The sequence below is a fragment of the Blennius ocellaris genome (assembly GCF_963422515.1).
Source record: "Blennius ocellaris genome assembly, chromosome: 21".
In the NCBI taxonomy this organism is placed as follows: Eukaryota; Metazoa; Chordata; class Actinopteri; order Blenniiformes; family Blenniidae; genus Blennius; species Blennius ocellaris.
The window spans coordinates 6,131,531-6,148,223 of NC_137670.1; the positions used below are offsets into that span (position 1 = coordinate 6,131,531).

Genomic DNA, 16,693 nt, shown 5'->3' on the forward strand with positions numbered 1-16,693 from the left:
TTATTATGTGTTGGTTTTGTGAATCCATCGAGAATAATTATCAGTCGTTTTATCGTGTTTTTCCCGTTGTTTTTTGTTGTTGTTTTTAATCTTTAAAAAAAAAATGTTTCTGGGTCTTCTCACTGGTCATGAAAGGGTTATGTTTACAGCCTGCGGATGACGTCAGAGTCAGCTGTGCCTCGTGCAAGCGCAGTCCGCGTGCCTGTGGCTCCAGTGATTCAGCAGCTCGCGCGGCACCGGCGGCAGTCGGTCGATTGCTCGGTTCTCCCAGCTTGTGCGACTCAGGCGGACGTCTGACTCTACTCCCCACGGTTCTCCCGGTTTCGCGAGCTCGCGGGGAAGGTCACGGCTCGTGCAGCCGGTGCTCCGTGACCCGGAGGCCGCGTGCTGGAGCTTTTCACAGGCCGGTGCGGCGAAGCGGCGCGACGCGGCGCGGCAGAAGAGCGCAGGAGCGGCACGGCTTCCTTCGCGGCTCTCCTGCGGGATTTGACGTCTTTTTTTTTAATTATTTCCCAGCTGTTGCGGTATTTCGGGACTGTATCCGGGTGGATTTTGTTCAGTTTAACGCCCCACTGAGCGACTCCCAGCGGGTCTCTTGTCTCCCCCTCCTCTGCGCGCACATTTCCGCATTTGGACGCGTCTGATGCTCGGTGAAAGCGGCAGGTGAGTCTGCGCCGCGGAGCGGAAAAAAGAAAAAAAAAAGAAAAATGTGCTTTTCAATTGGCTTCCTGTACCATAATGTTTACACACACACACACACACACACACACACACACACACTGTAGATTATATAAGAGGGTCCCTGTGGTACACACTGTATATCACTGTGCTGCTGGGGGGGAGAAAGAACAAGTAACTAAGTATTCAATGTAATCCTGCTGCTGTACTCACTTCTCGATGCCAGGAAAAGTACACACACATCCACATAAACACAAACTGGACAGGCTACAAGCAACACCTCATTAAATCTTGGGGATTAGTCGAATAGTTTATTAGTCTATTAGTTTAACTTGTAAAATGTTTATGTTTATGATTCGCGTCATGAGTTCAGTGAGAGTTTACTCACTATTTATCTATGTTTTCTGTCCCTATGTTTTTTATATATACAATTAGACTTTTGGCTATAAGACATCTCATATCTGGTTAATCAATTTTTCTTTTAGGGATCGTTTTATCTCTGAGTAATATCTCATTTTTCATCACTTTGAACACGTTTGCAGGAGTTTTGAACCATAAAGGGAATAGGATGGAATATACAACACTTTTCAATTGTAAACATCGTTTTTTTACGTTTTTTTGACACGGAAAAGTTTTGTGTTTACACGACAATGTTTTGAAAACGATATCCGTTTAGATGAAACGATGCTGAAGCACTGAAAACGATGAAGTTGGCAGGTTTTATGCTTTTCAATGGGACTTAATTTGATTTGTTTTGTTTGTTTTGATTGACTTCTGTTCTAATTTAAAAGTTTTGTTTTGCATTTTTTTGATTGTTTTTGTCTCATTTTGGTAAAAATGGCTTCTCTTTACGGTGATTTGAGTGATATTTAGTGTATTTTGTGGTCGTTTTGAATGGTTTTGTGGCCGTTTAAACAAGGCGAAGTCGTAGCTTCGCACCAGTTAATGTTGCACCCCGAAGAAAGAGAAACACAAGTGGTTCCAATCGAGGTTGTTTTGGTGTATTGGGGGATTTTTCATGGGGTTTTTTTGTTGTCGTTTATGTCTTTTTGGATATCTTGTGGTGTTTTTCAGGATATTTTGTCTCGTTGTGGTTATTTTTTGACCAGTTGCAGCTACTTTATATTCCAACTTTGGATTCTGATTGTTCCTAAATGGCCTTTATGGTCAATTTTAATGCATTTGTGGTAATTTCACTAGAGTAAAAACCGCCCGCCCAAGTTTAAAATGGTAAGAAAACCGGTTTGTTTCCCATATTTGTGTTACTTAAACGGTGCATAAGGTTATACAAATGGCCTTTTCCTTCTTAACCGTTTTTGCCTTTGCGTCTATTTCAGTGACGATTAAGGACCGAGAGAAGAACCATGTCAGAGAGATTTTATACTACGATTAAAACAAAAGGGGTTAGAGTACATTTCCTGGACGGTGGTTCTCTGGGTCGACAGGTTGATGACGGAGACATAATGAGGAGGTAATGAGAACCGTGTGGGGGCTTGAAGACTCGTATCGGTGGAGGCCAGAGTCACACCGTCTCGGCCACATTCCTCACATCTCTGTCTGCATTGTTGTCGTTCTTCGCCGTCTTCGCGGCCTCGTCCTCCTCAAACGGTCTGTGACGGGCGGACCCTCGCAAACCGGCGGCACTTGAACGCGACTCGCGCCGCCTTTTTGGTTCCCCTCTGTTTTTTGTTCTGTTTACTATTGGGTCCGTTTGGTTCCCTTCTGTGTGTTTGGTGATATTTAGTTCTCTTCTCTGTTCGGTTCTGCTTCTTTGTCAGTGGTTCTGGATCTGAACGTCGGGCTTTCTTGAGCCAGTGGAACAAAAATAAGCTTGTCTTTTAGAGGTTCTCCTCTTGAGTTTTTGGTTCCGTTTTTGGTCATTTCAGGGTCTAAAACGTTGGGTTTTCTTTCTCTGTCTTGTTGAGATTGTTCTAGAGATTCGATCTAATATTGCTCTGCAGGTTTTGGTTCTGTGCTCCAATCATTTAAAACACAAAAACGATGTAGAATCTTTTAAAAATCTGAAGAAATGTGCACAGAACACAGAAGAAAAACACTCTGTCTGGTGAATGCTACGATAAGAACGTCAAAGTATGAGCATGTGGGGAAATGTTCATGTGAAGCAGTGCAATTTTGAATTATGATTACTTTATAATTAGACTGCAAAATTATTTAACAGAAAATAAGTGTAATTTTTTTATCATTTCAAATGGATTTTAAATTCAACATTTAAATGAATACATCGCAAAATGGAAATAATTTAAATAATGCTATAATATTAAATCTACATATATATATAAGTTTCAATAATAGTTAAAACTAATTGAACAAAGCTTGTATAACATATATAAAGTAAATATCAGGAAAACTTTCAAAAATGTCCCTTGAATATGAAAAATGTACAAACAAAAAGACAATGTAGTTTTCACATGAATGTATTAAAACCAAGTACATTTGAGTTTACTATAAATGATAACGGGTTTCCTGACAAAGTGATCTTATCAGACGGAGGAAATATTCACCAGGACTCTCTTGTTGCTTTAAACTCGCAGGCGGAAGAGGAGATAATAATAACCTCTTCAGTCGTCTGTGACTCTGAATAACTGAAGATGAGACGCGATGTTTGAGGCTATCGATGTCCTTTCTTCTCTCTCTCTCTCTCTCTCTCTCTCTCTCTCTCTCTTGTGGGCAAACGACAGGTTTTCTCAGATCAAACACATAACGACCTTCGACCCTGCTCACAGGTGGAGAAGCTTATTACAAGAAAATTATTAAAAAAAAGAAAATATATATATATATATATATATATATTCTCCAATGGAAATGATGATGAAGCTTGAAATGGTCGGCCATGTTTGTCGTCCGTGTCCGCGTTGTGTGTTTGGTAAACACAGGAGACTGTTTGATCGCTCGGATTGAAAGAATAAGTCAAGTGAAAAAAGAAAAAAAAAAGAAAAAGCAGTAAACTGTGAAGTCTCAGATGGAATCAGGTCAGATTCGGTTTTCTCTCCGCCGACACTCGATTCCTCTCAGCCGAGTGAGCAGAGAAATGGAGCATGATGAAGAGGAGGAGGAGGAGGAAGAGGAAATGGGGTCAGAAGAGGAAAAACGGGTCAAGGAGAAGTCAATGGAGGGGATGTGTTTGGATGTGACACCCGTGTTTTTTTTAATTCTTTTAGCATTTTTCATAATTTAAAAAAAGAAATTATAATGATGAAATGTATACAAATAAAAAAAAAAATCAACGTTGAGTAATAAAAATAAATTGAATACATAAAGGCTATTTAAATGTTAAAAAATATTCAAATAATAATGACAAAAATCAACACAAAGTGACAAAAACGCTCCATTAAGAAGAAATCTTATTAAACTGTTAAAGATGAAAATATTCCACAACTAAGCAAAATATACAAATACATAATAATAAAAACAATTAACCCAGAGTAACAAAACATAGATGACATTGGGGGAAAAAAAAATGTAATGTTAAACACTAGAATGATCAGACTACACCAGATAATAAATATATAGATAAATAACAGCCGCTTCCTCCTGGACTTCGCCCTTATGGCTCCTCCAGCTCACAGGTTCAGTTCCAGGGCGCCACGTTAGCGCAGCACGTGTCGAAACGACCTTCAGAACTTATCAGACGCCGTCCGCGCCCGTCTGTTGCTGCAACCGGCAAAACATCCGTCAGATGTCAACTTTCAGTTCGTTCCTTTCACAATTGAACTCCATCAACATATCAGAGGTAAAAATTAAAAGAGCATTTTTGAATTTGACGTCAAAATTCTGAACGAAGGAAACAACCAGTTAAATTTAACAAAACGGGGTAAAAAAATTTCGAAAATGAACCAAAACAGCTGAAGGTCCATTTAAAAAAAAAAAAAAAAAAAAATGAATTATGCACCTCAAAAGTGCTTCACCCGTTTGCGCAATGCTTCAAGCGTCACATATTTTTTGCGTTCTACTTTCAGAAAAGTTCCGCGTTTTAAACGGCAGCGGTTTGAAAAACAATATCCGTTTACACCAAAACGTTAAAAACGATGACGGTGGCACGCCGGGCCACAAGGTGGTGCTGTTGTTTGTAATGGCACAGTATATTTCCACTTCCATGGAGATGAATCCGGACAATTTTCAAACAGTTGTGTTTTCAGTGGCATCGTTATCGGCGTTTTCCACTTTCACTTGAAAACATTGTTTAAGCTGGTCCATATTCAAGCAAATATGTATTTCAAATATAAAAAAAAAACTCTATTTCCCCTCCAAAACACGGGTATTAACTTCCTTTTGAGAAAAGATGTAACATCTCCACTCCATGAAGAATAACACCTGAGCCGTGTCACGATGAGATTCAAAATAAAGCAGCAAATGGTTGGAATGAACTGGAAATGAATTGTGAACCCGGCGAGGAGAGGGGGAAACAAGTTGACGGCCGAGAGCCGTGAAACGATCCGACGGAGACGCTGCTCTCTCTCACGAGGCCCGATGAATAAAAGAGGAGAGCGTCTCATTACCGCCGCGCGCCGAACTCCTTCATCAGTGTCGGCGCCTCCTTTGTCTGACCTTGGTATCACAGCTGTTTCCACCACACACACACACACACACACACACACACACACACACACTATGAAATAATGGCTGCAGTATCTTCACTCGTCTCAGGTAGACCGTTAGTTCATTATTGTCATACCACTATGGCGGTCCCATGTGCGAGGTGGGCGTGGCCTGTCCATCACCCAAAAGCGTTTTCCTGTGACGTTCAACCCGTCAGGCGAGTTTGGAGGGTGAACCTTCACACCCGTCTTTCCGGTGAAATGGTGACTTCAGGTGTTTCGAGCTGTGACGGCCCCCTCCCCCGCCTGCGACGCTGACTCGGCTCTTCCTCGCCCTCCTGCTGTGTGACCTTCACCGGAGCACGTGTCCCGGTCCGCCGCCCGCGAACCCGCGGAGGGGTTCGTCGTGCGTCGCCCTTCTTTATTCGCCTCGGGTCGATCAGATGATCAGAAGCGTCTTGTTCACTTGGAAGCACAAGTTTCTCCTCTTTTCTGATGTTTTGCTTCACATTCGAGGAGAACTTGTGATGCTCCTTGTGATTTTTTTAGTCTACGGAGGCCTCGGGCGGACAAAAACTGATGAGGCACATGTTGTTTTAGCTTCTTTGAGCTCGATTCCTGGTAAAAGGAGAAAAGAGACTTGTTGTTATTTTTGGAGTCGGTCAGACTTTAACTTTCACGCTTATTGTCAAATGTGAGCTCACTTTCTGCAGAGTTGCAAATGTCAACTTGATGAACTTGGTGACAAATTCCACTTAACGGGATTCACTTAACCAGACGCATCTATTTATATGCTGAAAGACAATATTGGACTGGACAAATGTTAATAAAAAGATTTTGAAAGGAAAAAGTTCAAATTACAATGAAAAGTACGTGAAAAGCGTCATCACGCAGTTGATCGATGCAAAAGTCCAAAGTAATGTCAGCTTTTTTGTATTTTATCTTTAACTTTTGAAAATGCTTCCGATGATATCTTTTTTTTTTTTTTTTTTTTAAGCATCCAGCTCTGCCGGAAAATGTGAAATCCGCTTCTTCCGACGCATGATTTCTGCAGCCTTCAGCATGTTTTTGCAAATTCCCCCTCAGGTTGTGTTCATGGTACTTTGTCAGGAGGGTTGGCTGGAATTAAAAAAAAAAAAAAAAAAAGTTTTGTAATGACTGCTGGTCTCACTGAAACAACCAATACCAGGAAATGTGTGTGTGTGTCAGACAGACACACCCTGTCATCGTAAAAACCATTAAGGGTTCCAACACAAAGGGACTGATAATGATTACACACACACACACACAGGGATGCAGACGTGTCAGGGCGTTGTCGCTGACTCACGCCAGCTTGCCTTGTTCAAACAAATCTTTATTGAAACAGTTTGTCTGCACAAACAAGACTCGAGGAGCAGCTGCTTGACTCACCTCACGCTGACTGGAGGCGATCGCTGGTTCTATTCTTCATAAAACCAGTCTGTCAATTTTACAGTAAAGTATCACTGCAAGTTTGAAATTATATCGGTTTTCATTTGTAAGTCGAGCGTATTCTTGTTTACTGTTGCCGTGAGGAATAGGAATTTGTCTATTTTTAGTGGACATGACCAAAATGACTTTTTTAATTGTATTCGCGATCAGTTGTTGCTCATGATGACGGCTTAACGATCAGTACTGTAATACCACTTTCTACCAGCAGGTGGTACAAGGAGTCACTTCTTTCTGGAATCAAAGTCCAGCAACTAAGATTCTGACACCAGAAATTCAACCACAGTGGCTCACTGCTGCCACTCAGTGCACAGTCGTGGAATTAATCAAATCCTACGCATTGTAATATTTATGGAATCCCTTAAAAAGGGAGAGGGTGTATTCCAGATTTGATTGAAATCTTCACACTGTTGGTGAAAGCTGCTTCCTTCTGCCTCCAAAATGTAATAACCTCTGACCCCGTCCTCTTTCCCCTGCAGCTCCTCCCCCTCAGTGTCTCCATGGTGAAGCGGGCGGGGTCTGATGTCAGCCCCCCCCATCGTCGACCCTCCCACCATGCCCACCATGGTCTCTCGACTGCCGAAGTTTGGTTCACGACCCAAACCTCAAACGCATCCAGCTGCCGCCGCCGTCCCCGCCGCCGTCCCCGCCCCCGCCCCCGCCCCCGGCAGCACGCGCCTCACCAACGGATTCTACCATCACCCCGGACCAATGGGGGGCAACATTGCCTCCCCCGCCTCCCCTAAGCAGAACGGATTCATCCGCGCTCCGAGCTCCTTCTCCAACCGATGGAAGGAAGATGGCGGGAAGGGCGGGAACACTGTGCAGAGTCGCAGTGGCGTCCATCAGTATTACTCACAGCGGCCACAGGGTTCGCCGCTGATGTCACAGCGGCCGCAGGGTTCGCCTCTGATGTCACAGCGGCCGCAGGGGTCACCGCTGATGTCACAGCGAGACTCCAAAAAAACAGCCTTCATTGGGAAGGGGCGTGTCTACGGCCAGCCCGCCACCTCTCCGGCTGCGTCTCCTCAGTCCAGTCCCAGAATCCTCCCTGTTTCCAGCAGTGGGTCCAAGCTGGGCTCACCTGGGCCGCCCGGCGGCACCAGGCTGAGTCCGGGAGTCTCCCGATCCAAACCCCGTAGCAGCTCCCTGAGGCAGCCCCAGACTTTCACTCGCCCCCAGCCCAGTTCTGGCCCGGGGTCTCGATCCGGTTCCCCGCTCGACAAGAAGCCACCTGCAGGCCGCTCGTACTCCAGCGACAGCCTCGGCCCCGCCCACTCCGGCCAGCTCAGCGAGAACGACCGCCTCCGCTCGCGCAGCCTCAGCCAGGTCCGCCGCCAGCCCTCCCCCTCCCCCACACTCACCTCCTCCCCCTCGCTCCTCCCCCGCTCCAGGGCGGCCGAACGGGCCTCTCCACCCGGGGGTGGCGCTCGAAGCGGCGGCGGGGTCAAGCCTGGTTCGGGCAGGTACGGAGCCCCCGCCGTCCTGCCCCCAACAGCCTTGAAGAAGCCCCTCCTCCCCAGCCTTAGCCCCACCTCCAAACCGAGTGGCATCAGCTACAAACTGTCCCGCCCGTCACTCATGAAGCAGCCCCGCCCCCTGAGGGTGGCGCCCACTGAAGCGTGTGGAGGCGTGAGACGGAGGAACTCCATCGAGACGCCGTCGACCACAGAGAACAGCCCAGGTTCAACGTCTTCTGCAGTCTTCAACTTTGAATTTTTGTGTCGTTTTGTCTTTTTCAACTACCTGTCTTCTCTCCGTAGAAATCTCTCCGGAGTCAGAGGGGCCATCTGCAGAGCTCGTGTCCCACGGAGAGGTGTCGATTGTTGGGGAGACGCTGGAGGACATGTCCCTGTCCTCCACGTCCTCTCTGGACCGAAACGACACCAGTCAGGAGTACATGGACGACTTCGACAACTTCGGTGAGCAGAAGTCTTTCATGTTCTTTCTTTGTTGAACATGAAAGCACAGATCAAAGATCTGGACTGGAACCCGGGTCCCCCTCACTGTGCGGTCTCTGCTGGTCTTTAGGAAGCGGGGGAGTCGGCCTCCTGCTGCTCACGGCCAAGAACGACGAGGACGACTCGGGACTCGACCAGTCGTGCACCAGGTTGGACGACGACAGAGTGTCCGTCAACGGCGTCACCAAGACGATGGAGCTCTGTTTCCTGGACGACGCCGCTGATTGGATGAGCCCGATGCTCAACGGTGAGTTTGCCTCCGTTCAAGAAAGTCCGGAGACAGTGGAAATGTTAAAAATATAAAATCACTCGTCTGTCAGCAGGCGAGCGAGGCGAACGTCGACTGAGCCGCCGCAGGAGGAGCAGCCAGCCCGAATACCACGACCAGGTACCAACAAACCAACAAATGAGGAAACATATGCACAGAGAAACAAATGTACAAAGAGATCAAAGTAGACAAACGAACGTAGATAAACTCATCAACAAATGGGAACTACTGACGGATAAACAAACCCCCATAAGCAGGTGAAACAGTACAAACAAATGGAAAACAGATAAACAAGTACACATACATACATATGGATAATCAGACAATAAACAAACACAACAAACAGATAAACCAACAAGCAATTCAAGTTTTGTTCAGCTGCTTCCACAGTTTGAAGGAAATGTTCACTTTTACACTGACTCCTTCCTCCTCCTCCTCCTCCTCCTCCTCAGGGCGGCTCCTCCCTCGACCTCTCTCCCTCTGACAGCTGTGGCTCTGCCGGGACGTACCTGTGGGACGAGGAGGGTCTGGAGCCACTGGGGGGCGCCACCAACACCACGGCCACCACCTCCATCCACACCAACAACGACACCACCCACCACATCGGGAGCTTCGACTCCGACCTCAACAGCATTGTGAGACACACACACACACACACACACACACACACACACACACACACACACACACACACACACACACACACACACACACACACACACACACACACACACACACACACACACACACACACACACACACACACACACACACACACACACACACAGTAGTTTGGTGGACGGATCTGCACCTTTCCCATAAAAGTTTGGACGGTGTTACATGTCTAGGTTTTAGTTTCGAGTAATTGAGTAAATGATGAAGTGAATTTGCCCCCTGTTCTCCTCCCCAGGAGGGATTTTGCCCCTGAATGAGGGTTGAGGGTGCATTGTGTGGTTTTGTTTGGGGGGGGGGAGGGGGGTAAATCGTGGCATTCAGGGTCTGTGGGAAAACTCCTGGAAACAAGAGAAACATTAACATCCCGTGAAAAGACTCTGAGGCCGAAATGGAGGGAAGCTTTAACATGCAACAACATGCTCCTCTTTACTCTTCCCTTTCCTCTCGCCTCCTCACTTTTCTTCTCTTCTCCCTACTCCTCTTCCCTCCTCCTCTCTTTAGTCATCTCCTCTCTTTCCCTACTTTGCTCTTCCTCGCTTCTCCCTTCTCTTCGCTCATCTCTCTCCTTCTTACTCCTGTTTCTCAGTCTCTGCCCCCTCCTACTGGCCAGTGTGAGTATTGCAGTCAGAAAATCAGAAAATGAAAATCTCCAGCAGGATTGTTTGAAGATTGAAATCAAAAAAGTAGCCGGTATGAAAATCCGTGACATTCGACATGTATGACCCTTCACATGTGCACATGTACACACCCGTGTTTCCGTAAATTATGTAAAGTTTCCTATTTTTAAACCCTGTTGGGGTGAAGTGTGGGATCATCTTTAGAACAAACTTCAAGTTTCACTCCGTGAAACACACAGACAAATAAAATCATTGTCTCCTGCACAAAGTCGTCCGTCTGTCTGACTTCCAGCTGTGAAGGAGCTTCGTCTGCTTGGTTTTCAGGACCTGCTGAATCACCTGGACTCCAGCGACCTGGGCGACGACGACCTCATGCTGGATGTGGATTTCCCCGAAGACGCGTCTCTGCACAGCGGTACAAACTCTCAGCAGCTCTGCCACTTCACTGAACGCTTCCACCGAAGCTAACGACCAAAATACTTGACCAATGTGCAGATTATCTAGGGTTAAGATGTGTTTGGTTTCTGCAGACGTTGAAGGACTGTCTCATATGGCTCAGTGGAGGAAGCGGCAACTCTGCTGGGGGACGCAGGACATCCATGACAACGAGTCAGTAATTCATTCGTGCTCTTTTATGATCTCTTTTTATCCGTTAGCGTCGTGTTTTTAGTCATTGATGATATTCCATGATGTATTAAAAGTCAGTTACTGGAGCTGTGAGCTGTTGTTTAAACATAAAAATCATTATTTGTGTGAGTAAACAGTTGGAACGTAAGCAGTTTCACATACGAGTGTCAATCAGAGGAGGTCCTGATTGTTTGCGTCGTCTTCTCAGGGATTTCCACTGCCTGACGTCTGATCCTGGAAATAAGAGGAGCGAAGACGCCGACCTCATCCTGGAACTCAGGTGACTCTTGAGATTATATTTAAATTCAAGATTGCGGGTTTGATTCTCCGGCTCATTCCATCTATAATTGGAAGTTTCTTTGAGCCAGGGATGATTTTAACCATGAATGTAGAGTTGAGGTCCTCCTCCACTATGAACCAATTTGTCTGAATGTAAGAGCTCCTCCTCCTCCTCCTCCTCCTCCTCCTCCTCCTCCTCCTCCTCCTCCTCCTCCTCCTCCTCCTCCTCCAGGTCGGTGGGCCTGACTTCATCTGCTCCTGGTCTGGGTGTGGACGTGGAGGAACTCGCCGAGGACTGTTCGGCCGTCAGGTCACAGCTGGAGCATCTGCAGAGGTTACTGCTGCAGGTGAGGTCAGAGGTTACAGCCTGATCACAGCTCCGGGTGGGAATATCTGTGTGGATACAGACCGATCAAGTGTGTGTGTGTGTGTGTGTGTGTGTGTGTGTGTGTGTGTGTGTGTGTGTGTGTGTGTGTGTGTGTGTGTGTGTCCGTCCAGGAGGAGGACACAGACGATGACACTCTGACCACAGACACTCTGAGTCCAGACACCAACGATTCGTCTCACAGCTCCGCCTCGCAGGTCTCCTTCAGGCTCCGCCTCTTTCTCCTCTGTCGGCGTCAGCCCGCACTTCCCAGAATGCATCTGTCTGACGGTTTGTGTGTGTGTGTGTGTGTCCAGGTGGAGGCTCTCCTGCAGGAGGTGCAGCAACTCAGAGAGGAGCTGAGGAGTCGAGATCGAACCATCTCTCAGCTCACCATGCAGCTGGTGTGTGTGTGTGTGTGTGTGTGTGTGTGTGTGTGTGTGTGTGTGTGTGTGTGTGTGTGTGTGTTTGTGTTTGTGTTTGTGTTTGTAGGTGTGTTTTCACCTTCATTCAGCACACTTGTTCCAGTTTTAACAGTATTGATAATATTGATATGGTTCTCCACGTCTGTTGCTAACACTGTCACTGTGATGCACAGACGGTTCCCACGGTGACCGCCAGGTGCTGTTGCCAGGAGACGGCAGGACTGACGGACCAGTGCACACAGACGAGTGTGAGGGAGAGGGAAAGCGTGGCCTCGCAGACACCGTGGAGGGAGCTCACGGTGGGATCACACGCACACACACACACACACACACACACACACACACACACACACACACACACACGTTCAGATTTTATGTAAATTATCACTGTGACACATTAAAGATAACTTTAATCTTTTTCTGAATGCAAATGAAGATCAAAATGTTCAGAAAGGTTACACTTGGATGACTTTTTTTATTGGTGTTAACAAGTTTGTTGTTGCTCATTAATTTGTACTGCTTCCTTTTTACTTTTATACTTTTTTTTTTTTTTTTTTTTTACATTTTTATTGAACGTACCAAAAATAAAAACAAAACTGTAGCAGGCACAGCAGGTCAGATGTGCTAATATACATAAGTATGTCCATTAATCAAACAGTTGAATTAAAATAAAACATAATGAAGTTAAGTTTATGTATTTGTATGCATAAACACAGACATACAAATAGATCAACAGGAGAGTAACACTTAGAAAAATAGGAGAAGGATGTATCATATTGAATAAATGAAGCTCTTTTGTTTGGATTTTACTCGATAAAAGTGGGAATTATCCATCATTGAGTTTGGTTTACATTCCGAGACACAAGGTGGATTTAATTATTTTGACATTTTGATGGTTTGAAGACCAAGAGAAGAGAATTCCACACTTTTTTTTTGGGGGGGGGGAGATTTCTGAGACGATCGTTGCTGTGATTTGGAGCATTTGTGTTTGTTGTTGCAGTTTTAGCTCTTCTCTCCAGATTTGAGCTGCTTAAAGCTTCACCTTCAGCTTCAGCTGTGGTCCCTCCGTCCTCACTCGCCCTTCTTCTCTCCTCCTCCTCCTCCTCCTCCCCCTCCCCCCCCTCCTCCTCCTCAGGCTTTCCCTCCTGCTGCTCCTCCTTTCCTCTCTCCTCCCTGGCAGTATCAGCGCTCCACGCCCTTCAGGGGGAGACCCCGGCCCAGCATCCCCTCCCACCTGGCTCGGAAAAGTGAGTCCCACCAGAGCCAGTAACCCGCCACCCTTCATCTTCATCACCATCATACTAACCCCCCCCCCCCCCATATCACAATTGTTTTTATAATTTCCCACGTTATGCAACAAAACTGAGTGACAGCAACTTAAAATTAGATGAACCAGCAACGTGTTTTAATGAAAGTTCTTTGGCGTTATTGTTTCCAGCGATCGGGTGATCAAAGGTGAACTCTGTGGTACGTTTTAAGCCACGTTTACACATTTTCACGTGAAAATGAGGCCGTAAATACGGGAAGCATAACCTTTCGAAAACGTTCCCCACCTCGTCTACATGTAAACGCGGGGAAAACGCACCTTTTCTGGAACACCGGTCTGTCCCATGGTCTGTCAGTACGGATGTTCCTGTGCTCCCCGTTGATAATGTTTATAGCGTATTGTTCTCTGCGTGTATAACCAATGGCGCCAACTTGTGGCCTGGCCTGCTAACTAAATTCTTTTTAATGTTTTTGGCCACTTTCATGTAAATAAACGTGAATTTTTCATGAAACGGGAGGGGAAAAAAACAACTTGTTAATTGGGCCTTAGCAGCCTGACAATAATTTCCCGAATGTCTCTAATATATTTGTCGAGTTAACATGCTAACAGTTAGCCCCTCGTAAAACCACCCTGTGCCAGCAGTGAGTCTCCTGCTTTAAGTCTTGACAGCAGAAAGAGTCAGAGATTCAACCACAGCGGCCCTCTAGAGTTCAGATATGATTATACTGAGACGTGAATCTTTAAAATAAGACCAGGATAAACAGGACCAGGATCTTTTTTGTTGTTGTTGTTGTTTTACCTGGAAACACTAGATATTAGTTCAATAAACCAACTTTCTCCTATTTTCTCCCCCAAAATGCCTCTTAAACTCCTCCTCCCTCTGTGGTTGCACCGCCTCCTCCTCCTCCCCGACGCATGTCTTTTCTCCTCTAACTCTCCTCTGTGTGTTTCTACTTTCACGCTGCTCCAGGAGTGGAGACACTTGTACTTTACTTCAGTGACACGGCGTGGTACGGTACTATTTTATCTTCTTGACACACACACACACACTTTTTAATGTTCCTGTTGAGCAAGAATTTTAATGGGACGCTCTACTAACAGGAAACGGTTTAAATGACTTTGTCATCACTGTAAATCCTGAAGTGAACACCTGTAATCGAATAATAATGATAATGTCATCACTGACTTCCTGTTTATTCACGACGGAGCTCCTTATGGTTTTAATAACGGAGCCGTACACCTCCTCTAATGAGCCTCCCGGGAACAATGAGGACTGGGTGTGTGTGTGTGTGTGTGTGTGTGTGTGTGTGTGTGTGTGTGTGTGTGTGTGTGTGTTTGTGTGTGTGTGTGTGTGTGTGTGTGTGTGTGTGAGTGTGTGTGTGCGCGCACTGAATTCATCCTTCAAAGTACCTGCGTGTGGTCGAGGACACTCACTCCATCTGTTCTTCATTTTCTTCTGGCATCATGTCTTCCTCCATGTCCTCCTCTTCCTTCTCCCCTTTTCTTCATCCTTCTCCCTTCATCCTCCTGCCTTCTACAAATCCTCCTCCTCCTCTCTTTATCCACCACTCTTCATCATCTTCTCCTCATTCTCCACTCTTCTTCATCCTCTGCTTCGTCCTCCTCCACTCTTCGTCCTCCTCCTCTCTTCATCCTCCTCTTCTCCTCGCTGTCATTCATTGTTTCTGGACGGTGAGACGCTGGAACAGGACAGTGCAGTACTGCTGCCTGCCACCAGGTGTCAATGTTTACCTGCACATGTTCCCCCTGCATTCAGGCTTCACTCACGTTCACGTTTCTGACTCAGTGTCGCCCCCTGCTGGACACAAACATTTTCTCTATAGCCTCATTAAAAATACAATTTTCTTTATTTAACCTTTTGTGTTACTGTCAGACTGAAATAGTGTTTTATTTTTTTATTTTGTATTAAATATAGACCATTATGATTGAACAATGGCTTCACAGTTGAATCTATTGAATGAATAAATTGGATTTTTTACTTGTGGATCAATTATTGAAACATATTTGATTAGTTTCTGAATGAACTGATTTATTTCTGCCCCGGATGCTCCAGTGGAAACGTGGTTGGGCACACCGTCCTGATTAACACGGTGAAGAGGGCGGGGCCTCTTGTCTAATTCTCAAAGCTCTTTCTGATGACAAGGACGGCGGCGGTCCGCAGGACGTGACGTGGCGGAACGACCTGCTTACGCTTCCTGTTTCTGTCTTTCCAGTCACAGGTACTTCACCCCTCTCATCAGGAACCACTGACAACGCAGGCCCCGCCTCCACCACCGTCCCAGGCCCCGCCAAAAGCTGACGGACCTCCAGGCCACGTGGCAGAAGAGGACGCTGGGAGGCGGCCCAGGTCCCTGCTGCCCTCCAAGCTCCGCCTCTTCTCGTCTCACGCCTCTGGCTCCGCCTCCTCGTCGCCTCCTTCTCCTCAGAAGACGTCCAGGCAGCTGGACAGCCGGCTCAAACCCCCCAGCGCCTCCTTCTTCACGTCCCGCCTCCCCAAACCACAGAGCCAATAGGACGACAGCGGTGCGACTCCGCCTTCCTAACACACAGCGACTCGCGCCGCTCAACTTCAACGTAACGCTAACGTTTCTTTTTCGTGACCTCCTATCAAACTAGTGAAGCTGAAATGTGCACAGTTAACTTATTTATTGATGCGAATTTGAGCACTGTGTTTTATTTATTGACGTAATCGCTTATCGGCGCAAATGTTGAAGAAATAACGGCGATTTTTATCTGGTGTTTTCTCAGAGCTGTGAGGCGTCGTGGAGCTAAAAAAGATAATCAGCCTCTTGATTCGGAGTAATTTATCATCTTCATCAGCGGGAATCTTTTCAGTCTGACAGTATAGCAATGACCTTAGTAGTTCTAAAGAACCTACTTATGTGGTGTTAGATAAATGGAATATTTTCTTTTATTGACACATTTAAGACACTTGTGATTTTAAAAGTCCGCCATTCAAACTGCCAACAAGAATAACGAGGAAAGAAAGAAAAAGATCGTAAACACTTGAAAACACAAAATAAAAATAAAAGCGTTTTTAAGTGCGGTAGCCGTTGATAAACTTCTAAAGTAAAAACAATTTTTTTTCGATCCACTTCCATCCACTTTAAGCTGATTGTCTTAACGGAAAGAAATATATATATTTAAGACCACAACTCTGAGCAGCTCTGTTTTTTTTTTTCTTTCTTCAGTTTACCTATGAAAAAAAACAACAAAAAAAACTTCACGTGCAGTTTTTAATAATTTATTGGCACCGGCTGCACTTTAAATGCTGACTGAACCTGAACCTCTCGCTGTGTGTCAGGAAGTGACGTCTCCTTCCTGCGACCCCGGTGAGTCTTCTTCACCTCCTCCTCCTCACGCTGTCTCGTCTTAAACATCCAGGCTTTTTATTTTTCTGTTGTTTTTTTTTTTTTTTTTTTTCCAATGCGACTGAAGAGCCGTTCGCCTCTGTTCCAAACCTCCCCGATCAACTGAAGCTCTCCAAG

The 16,693-nt window shown here is 45.9% G+C and overlaps 1 protein-coding gene across 1 annotated transcript; it reads left to right on the plus strand.

Annotated features, from left to right (window-relative positions):
* The first annotated feature begins 389 nt into the window (after window positions 1-389).
* LOC308146125 (uncharacterized protein) lies at window positions 390-15,833 on the plus strand. The gene is made up of 14 exons (XM_080517789.1): window positions 390-663; window positions 7,181-8,385; window positions 8,465-8,623; window positions 8,733-8,909; window positions 8,986-9,050; window positions 9,383-9,565; window positions 10,547-10,637; window positions 10,753-10,831; window positions 11,058-11,129; window positions 11,361-11,475; window positions 11,627-11,710; window positions 11,810-11,896; window positions 12,091-12,216; window positions 15,419-15,833. Exons 2-14 carry the CDS (start codon window positions 7,224-7,226, stop codon window positions 15,716-15,718), a joined length of 2,700 nt encoding a protein of 899 aa, XP_080373915.1. The 5' UTR covers window positions 390-663; window positions 7,181-7,223; the 3' UTR covers window positions 15,719-15,833.
* Window positions 15,834-16,693: the final 860 nt, after the last annotated feature.